This window comes from Ruditapes philippinarum, unplaced genomic scaffold (assembly GCF_026571515.1).
Source record: "Ruditapes philippinarum isolate M1 unplaced genomic scaffold, ASM2657151v2 ctg7427_1_1_1_1, whole genome shotgun sequence".
NCBI lineage: Eukaryota > Metazoa > Mollusca > Bivalvia > Venerida > Veneridae > Ruditapes > Ruditapes philippinarum.
Genome location: NW_026858126.1, coordinates 45,078 through 54,537, shown reverse-complemented (window position 1 = coordinate 54,537; position 9,460 = coordinate 45,078). Strand labels below are relative to the sequence as shown.

At 32.7% G+C, this 9,460-nt stretch overlaps 1 protein-coding gene across 3 annotated transcripts in view; it reads right to left on the bottom strand.

Annotated features, from left to right (window-relative positions):
* Positions 1-259: 259 nt before the first annotated feature.
* Positions 260-9,460, bottom strand: part of LOC132752196 (uncharacterized) — a gene marked incomplete at its 3' end in the record, with an annotated part of 34,912 nt that continues 25,711 nt past the window's right edge. For all 3 annotated transcript variants that reach the window (XM_060742503.1, XM_060742501.1, XM_060742502.1), the window contains 4 exon segments: positions 260-347; positions 3,430-3,558; positions 4,014-4,198; positions 4,842-4,976. In XM_060742503.1, the coding sequence (XP_060598486.1) occupies positions 260-347; positions 3,430-3,558; positions 4,014-4,198; positions 4,842-4,931 (492 nt within the window).

Sequence of the window (9,460 nt, the reverse complement as noted above, 5' to 3'; positions counted from 1 at the left end):
TATTAAACTTCTTCGGTTGATAAATTTAGCGTATTTTAATAACCTCTTCTTGAGGGTGGATAACATTTTTATTTCAATCAAGTTGACCCTTAGATATATCAATTTAAATTATTGAATTTGATAGTTTGTTCAGTTTCACATTGGATTGCTGTCATTCTGTTAGTTATTTCTTAAGTATTGATCACATTTCAAGTCATAAAGTTATTTGAATTTTTGGCTTAATGAAGAATAATGAATAAAATCAGTTACTGTGACATACCTGTGATATTGAGGATACTGCGAGAAAGTCTCCTGTATTTGTATTTGTACCACTGGTGGTTAGAGTTGTATATTCTAAAGCAGCACAACTGAAAATAAATACATAAATACGACAATAAATCCACAAACAAACAAAAACAAGAAAATGACCATCCAGAAACTTAAAAAAATCCCTTAAGTGGACTTATTATTTGAATAGTTACTGATGTCATTAGATTTGTACTTACCATTCATTACAGAAAATGTTAGAAACTGAAAATGTTTTAATAACATTTAGAAAAAATATGAAAATTCATTTTAAAGTTCAGCGTTTTCAATGTACAAACAACTGTTTATATAGGACCATATAACCTGTTAAAAATCTTCATAAAAACTAATGATATAGTTCCCACGAAATACACCCGTAACAAGTGACCAGTCTCATAATGTAGAACATTAACATCAGAATCCTATTCATTTTGACTAAATAGTCCATACAAATATTTCCACGGTAAAAAACATCAGTATCAAGTCATACTAAAATAGAGACATGCTCCAAACAAAAAAAAAACTTGTCATTCTTTACCTAGAATATGCTGATAAAACTCAGTTCCATGAGTCCCATGATTCTGAACATTTTTGGACTATTTCCTCATTTCTTCTTACTGTACTTATAATGGTCAATTTACACATTTTCATATATTGACTATATTATGAATCTGACCCTGACCATGGCCACAAAAAACCTGAACTTTGCGCACTTAACTCCGCCTCACAAGGGTGAACATATGGCCAAGTTACATCGAAATCCCTCAATGCATGTAGAAGTTTTTTCTCCGACAAGTATTTTCCACTTTTGATCTAGAGACGTTGTATGTGTTAAAATAAATATCTGTATCAAGTTATACTAAAATCGATCCATGCAAGTTGAAGATATTCTCCGGACAGAGTCTGGACATTTCATCACCTCTTGTGACCTTGAAATTGAATGTTTGGACCTTTATTATGCTGGAAACATTCAGTTTCGTGAAAGTTATCATTTGTGACTTTTGACATTTGTGTTCCATTTTCCAGACTTCTAACTGGCAAAGAGGCACATTTTATCTGACATTTGACCTCTGCATGTGACATTGGCCTCAGTTACAGGGGTCTGAATGCAACATTTCAGGAGTCCATGACAATGGTGAAAATTCATGGCCAAGTTATTGGTATATTGACTATATATTCCTCAATGCATATGTAAGTTTTGCTCCTAACGACCTCGAAGTTTGACTTTAACATTTGATTTAGAGACTGGTAATTGTGCAAGACACTTCGTATCATAGTTTGGAACGTAGGTAGCAAGTAATACATGTACTAATATCCATTCATGCACTTAATATATAACCTCCTGTCAAAGTCTGGACAATTACTTTGACATGGACTCAGTGTTCGATTGTGAATATTTGCGTTATAACCTTATTCAAGACTACTTAATTGTCCGTACACAATTTTCATTCCATATTTTGATTTAATATTTGAGCCCTGGTACTGACCTTGATTTCTGCTATGGCACTGACTTTTGCACCGACACTACTCTATACAATAGTGGATATTTGTGCAAAGTTCCATTGAAAACTTAAGGTTTCAGGTTTGTAAAAAACTCATCCACTTCCTGCATACCGACTTATTTAAATTTTCAACATGAATGTCCTATGGTAGGAAATTATGGTGACAGTTTTCTTAGCAACTACTTATCACAGCCTCTTGATATTTGGTATACAGCAGTAACACATATGGTCCCATACATAGGAATTCGATTTTAGGTCTGTCTGTTTACCTACTTAGTTATATTTTCAACATTAATAGTGAATGGTAGGAAGTTTTCGAAACATTTATGTAAAATTCAATCCTTTTTTTGAGAAGATCCAAATGTGACCCACGACGGAAAGAATATCTCGATGAAGGCTGCATAGAAATCCAAAACAAAAATGAGTTATAGAGAGGAGAGTCAGGAGGGTAGAATCACATTTCGATTTTCTTTAAAAAAAAAAAAAGGATTGAATTTTACATAAATGTTTAAAAAGGTGAAAACTTTACCTGCGATTGACCTATTTGTACAGTCACATCTGGTGTTATGCTTCACATCTGGTGCAGCGGAAATTCACATATAATTTTAACCGATGTTCATTTTTGAGATAGATATGGGGTTCCATCCCCGTTCATATTTTGGTATTCGATTTTAGGTCTGTCGCTCACCCGCTTCCTGTTTACCGACTTTGTTAAATTTTAGACATTTTTTTTTCAACATAAATGCTGAATGGTAGAAAAATTTCATAACATCACAGCCTCATGATATTTGGTATACAAATGTAAGCCGACCATTTCTGTTTTTGACCCTAATTTTTATATAGGTTTAGTGGTGCAAACTTTCATATCATTCAATCCGGTTTTTTCCAGAGTAAATATTTTAATTATGAAAATTGACCCAACGCGATACCAATACAGAATAGTAGAAAAAATACGATTTTCAATTTATTTGAGTATATTCATTTTTTACATTTATTTTTTATTTTAAGCGCTTCAGGTGATCTATGTTAGAAATTCAAATTTTATGTTTTAGGCTTTTGGACTTCAGTGGGCTTTATTTATATAATGTTTTTGCTCCTGTTTTTGTATATATGCAAACTGAGCTGATATCAATAAACGAAACGAAACGAAGTTTCTTTAATACCACCTATCTGGAGTTATGCTCTGGGGGAAAATAATTATGAAATACTAGATTTACAAACGGCAATAATGCAAAAAAATGTAAAAAAAAGGAGTCACGATTTTTCAATTACTACACCTATATTGATATTGATATTGAATAACAATGTACCTAAAATACTTTTAAAATTAAACTCTGAAAAAAATGAAAAATACATAAGGCAATAATTTCAAAATTATGCACCAAATTATGCACAAAAAGAGTTATGGTTGTTAAATAACTGCACTTATCCACAATGAGAAATACATGTATTCGCTTATAATGTTTCAAATTGATCTCTCCAATACTATTTATCTTTAGCAAAAACAAACGGACGGACGGACGGACAAGCTGTTACCCCTTCCCTCACCCTCACAACGTTCGTTTTGCGGGGGGGGGGGGGTATGATAATCATGTAGATTGAATGACATGTACATACAATTTAGAAAAATAAGTAAATTTACCTATGATAATGTTCCTCAATGTTGTCACAAAACACCTTGATACCGACGGAGAGAATACATGCTGTTACCAGGGTCATAATGCATGAAATAGCATTTAGCGGAATAAATGGTACTGTCCACATTCCTTTTCTGAAATTTTTTTTTACAAATGTCAAAGATATTTATTTCACATTTAAATTACAATGCTTCAGTTATAATCAAATGACATGCGCATTTTTTTGGTAAAACGGCAGAACAGGTTAAAAGACATGCCGTCGAACATCAGGCTCCATTGATGTCACAGTTTGATAGTAGAAAAAAGCCTTATTCAGCAAAAACCAATATGCGGACTCATATCTGCCCCGGATCATAAGCTTTTATTATAAAATAAGAAAGGGAAGTAAGAAGTCTATATTTAAGGCACAGTTTTGAAATAATGGGACAGACCATACACACTTTTATCAGACATGAATGTAACAAATATAATTGTTAAGTATTCATTTACATTAAATCATTTCATGACAGCTTAGCCATATGCACATGATTTATTCTGAATTTTTGTGATGATGATGATAATGATGATGATGATGATGATGATAACTTACCCAACATCTTTATCTGATCTTGACTTATACGTAAAATAGCCAAAACAAACACCAGCTAATAATCCAAAGATAATCATTCCAAAAATGCCAAAGTAAATTGGAAAATCGCAATTAGAAGCCGCACTTCCAGATATCAAGTTGCCATATGCATCACCGTACAAGATGCACATGTCGCCAAATCTTGTCTGAAAAACAACAACAATAAGCATGCAAAAGTGATTTTTGCGTTTGTAAATTAAGTATGAAATCCTATTTCTATGTAGCGGCTTTGGGAATGATTTTAAGATATACAAGGATCAAAACTTGAATATGGCATGTTTTAAACTGATGGAAAAATTAATGATAGCGGAGCTGAAAAGCAAATTACAGAAATTACCAGTGGTGTCCAGGTCGACAACTAATAACTAACCAGCGAATCCATATAATTATTTCACAAGCGAAATGAAAATAATAGAATTACAAACCGGTTCTATACTGGTTCAAAGTAATTTATTTGTGGTCTAGTTATTACAGTACATGATTCATATGAACTATGAATTTAGGACCTGTAAAGACGAATTTATTTCATTCAACATCGGTCTTAAATAGTGATTATAAAGTGTGGTTGTTTTAAATGCAGGCCTCGTATCAGACTTATTTATTGAGAAATTGACTCTGGTGGTCAGTGAATTAAAAAAAAATGAGAACAACTCTAACCAGGTCTTTATTTTATTTTTATTTTATTATAAGACAGAGCAATATCGGGACTGAACTCATTGGAAACGTTTAAAGTATTGCTACTACTTATGACTTCCTCAATCGACATACCAAAACATACATTGTACTTACTCGATTTATTCCAACTGGAACACATACAAGAAAACCAGATACGAAAATACAGAAGTACAGAGATGCTTGTAGAAATAATAAACAGTCCATGTCGTCTTCGTTATAAAGTTGCTGTAACTGCAATTCAACGTCTAACTGAAATAATTTAAGTGTTTTTTTTACCTTCTACTTTATATATTCAGCAATGCGTTCAATATCAAAGCATTTCATATTAACATTGCATTTTAGTATGATTTTACATATTTTTAACTACAGGGTTGACATCCAGCTAGCTTACGGAAGTCTGTATTTTTTCATCAAGTTTATAATAATGTTCTGTTGTTTGCATGCTTATTATTGGGAAATAAATGGGTAGCCTATGGTTACTGAGATTTAAAAAAAATAATCAAAGGGCTGCGAGCTCTGTTGTATTTTCTGATCTTTGCAATCTAAATCGTACTGTATATCTGCATGTATTTTCCTGTATAAGTTTATTTTGAAATACTTAAATTCATCTTGCAGGGCACCGAGTTGCAGCGACTGCGTTTAGATTTTTTGCTATAACAGTTCGAATTTGATACATACGGAATTTTGCACGACAAGAGTTCCTACTTGCATCATGAAATCATTTTATCCTTGCATATCCTGGCTAATTTAAAAAACAAACAAACCAAAACACAGGTGCCACGACTGGGATTTGAACACTAGACCTCTCACAGTGTCAACGAGCGTGCAACCCATCGGCCACGGTGATGTTATATATAATTAGACTGAATAAAACCATATATTATTCTAAATTTAGAATTTCAATTTATGGTTTCTAATTCTTATTAATTTCTAGGTAAACCTGTTGTTTAATGCTGATGTTAATGTTTTGGCGAAAATCTTCTCGGCCAAACAGTCCGACATGTATAAATTTCACTACTCGACAGTCAGATTTATTTGTGTGATACGCGCAGTAAAAGTCCTCGCTAATCGACAGCGATAAAATAGCATCTTGTTTACGTGGATTTAATGATCGGGTGCTTAACTTATGATAGAAATTGATTATCGATCGTCGACTTCCCTAAATTCGTCTCTGTCATAGAGTCAACATCCTTACTTTATTTTTCAGAAATTCAAATTTAGGGGCGTTTAATTCCGATAACAATAATCCGAAGCTTTACGGAAATAGCCGAGCCATTTTCATTGATTAGAATGATATTCATCCGCGTATTTTGTTTTTTGTGCATTTATTGACAATTCTATAAGCTAAAGCTACTTTTAAACTTTAAATGCGTGGTTATTTGATTGATATTTGTAACAAAATAAAAATATTTCTTTCTGTAACATCGCTAGTTTTAAGCTGTTTTCAGAACTATTTGTTGTTAGGTTTGTCGGGAAAAACTGTGTCAGCATTGTATTTCCTGATCTGCGATCAAAAAATACAAAAAATGGTTTGTTACATGTTTTGAAAATTTGCATGTATTACACACTACACAGTAATCATTTCAGCGCACAATACATACAAATTACTTCGGAAACGGGAAATTATTTTAAATTAGACCGGAAAGATAACATACTATGAACAATGTCATTACTCATTCAATGCAGACATACAACCAACTTAAAACATCGATTAAAACAGCATGGGAATATATACATTAATAATCACATTCAGTGGCGTATTTTTCTCAAAAATGAACTAGTAATGAGTCCATAGGACACGGGTGCCCCCACCGCGCCACTGTTCTGTCAATCTTATGACTCTAGGTCAAATATTTTTTGAAAACTAAAAATCTTTTACTTAGTAAAGGGCAAGAACTTTACAAATACTGAATAAATCCACAAGCAAACCCTAAGGTGCATAAGTACACATGCTGACCAACATGATGGTAAACTTTCAGGCCTACAAGTGAAATACGTTTTGAGCTATGCATGAACAAGTTGAAAATTGCAAATTTATACTACTGTAAGTTAAGGGCAATAACTCTAACAAAACTGAAAAAAAATCCACATGCAAAGTCCCAGGTGCATAGCTTCACAGTGATGTGAATCATTATTCCTGTAATTTAGTGATGTTGATCATTATTCCTGTAAAGTTGGTTGATTCTAACTCAAGCACTCAAGGAACAAATAACAACATAATGAAACGGTTTTTACTAAGTCAAGGGAAATAACTCTACAAATACTGGATAAATCCACAAGCGAAACCCCAGGTGCAAAACTAAATATGCTGAGCAACATTCCCGTAAGGTTTAATGACTTTATGTCAAATCCTTTTTGAGTTACATGCGACACAAGTTGAAAATTGCAAAAAAATTCTAAGTCAAGGACAATAACTCTTAAAATACTAAATAAATCCAGACGAAAATACCCAGGTGCACAACTACACATGCTGATCAATATTCTTGTAAAGTTTCATAACTTTATGTCAAATCCTTTTTAGTTACATGCGACACAAGTTAAAAAATTCAAAATTTTACTAAGTCAAGGGCAATTACTCAAAAATACTAAATAAATCCAGACGAAATACCCAGGTGCACAACTACACATGCTGATACATATTCTTGTAAAGTTTCATGACTCTAGGTAAAATAATTTTTGAGTAACATGCGACACAAGTTGAAAATTGCAAAATTTTACTAAGTCAAGGGCAATAACTCTAAAAATACTAAAAATATCCAGACGAAAATACCCAGGTGCACAACTACATATGCTGATCAGTCAATGTCAGGTCCGTGATCGTGAGGGGGAATTTTTAAACAATCGTCTTTTCCATGCATTTTTATGACATTCTTGGCCACAAAGCTATAAAGGAGCCTAAAACTGTTTTATATGATTTTCTAATTTTTTCCTTTTTCTATTGTGACAAGGTTCATAACTCTAGCACCAATATTGCAAAAATTATCTCCCCATGAACTTAGATTTTTTTTACTTGGAAAATGTTATTTTTACTTTAACTTCTTTAGTTTTAAAGGTATCTTCCTCAAACTTCAACATTCCTTATCATCAACCACATCTTATATGAAAAGGTTCATAACTAAAGAAATATTTTCAGACTTTAAATATCTCCCTTTGAACTTAGAATTTTCTATAAGAAATATAATAACTTTTTTACTTTTTAAGTTATCAAATGCATATTCCTTATCATCAACCACATCTTATGTGACAAGGTTCTTAACTCTTGAAGCAATATTTTCAGATTTATCACCTTTTGAATTTAGAATTTTCTTTAAGAAATATAATAACTTCTTTACTTTTTAAGGTATTTACTTCAAACTTCAAATATATATTTCTTATCATTACACACGTTGTGTGACAAGGTTCATAACTCCAGTATGACTATTTCCAGAATTATTCCCCTTTGAACTTGGAATTTATGTTCACAAATGTTGTTTTTTTACCATATGGATAAGACTTAGAGTTATAAAACGCAAGCTCCTGTTTCCCACAATTATCAACATATAATGTTTGAACTTAGAATTCATTTGTAAATTGATTTTTGAGTATTATCTTTGTTTTTATAAATGGTATTACTCTAGACTTCAGATAAAGACTTGTGATCTTTGCTTCTCGTATTCTTTCGAACAACTGTCTCAACATTTTTATATGTCTCTCCCATGTAACCGTATGTCCAAGCACATCGTCAACATAGTTATCAGTATCATTCACTCCGGAAAGCAACTTCCGCATCATTCTATTAAATGTTGCACCAGAATTGACCATTCCAAATGGCATCTTTCTGAATTGGTAACTACCTTCTGTTGTAGAAAATGCTGTGAGATGTCTTGATTTTGCTTCAATTGGTATTTGCCAAAAACCTTTGGTCAAATCAATTTTCGTGAAGAACTTATCTTCTTTTAGCTTTGCCATCACATCCTCAACATTACCCATTGGTTCTGTATCAAACTTTGTTACAGAGTTGAGTCGTCTGAAGTCAATAAAAAAGCGGTTTGTATTATCCTTTTTCTTCACCAAAACAATTGGAGAATTATAATCAGAATTTGCTGGTTCAATGATACTACATTCAAGCATTTTCTTAATTTCATCCTCTACCGCTGTCCTTTTTGCATATGGTATCGTATACTGCCTCACACGAATTGATGTTTTGTCAGTCAACTCAATCTTGTGAGATTCAAGAGCTGTAGTTCCAGGAATATCAGTTAAAATATCCTCAAATTCTTGAAGCAACGCATTAACTTCTGATTTTTGTTCAAGTGTTAATTGATCATTAACATTAACATCTCTGTACGTCTCTTCACCCTGTGTGTCTACTAGTTCTAAAAGATTTTCATCATCAACTACCCCAGTATCATCATCATTTTCGGCCTCTATTACAGCTACACTCGCACAAATTCTATCTTCTCTTTCTTCGTATTTCTTCAGAAGATTAATGTGGAACATCCCAATTCTATCACCTACTTTAACTTTGTAATCAAACTTGTTAACTGCTTCACTTACAACAAATGGACCTTTCCATTGTAACATCAGTTTATTGTGTGTTGAAGGCAGGAGCAATAAAACTTTGTCTCCTTTCTTAAGACTTCTTGGTCGTGTTTTCTTATCATAATGATGTTTATACTCTTCTTGTGAGTTGCTGAGATTCTCTCTAGCAATCTTGCATGTTTGTTCTAATCTATTTCTCAAATCTAGTACGT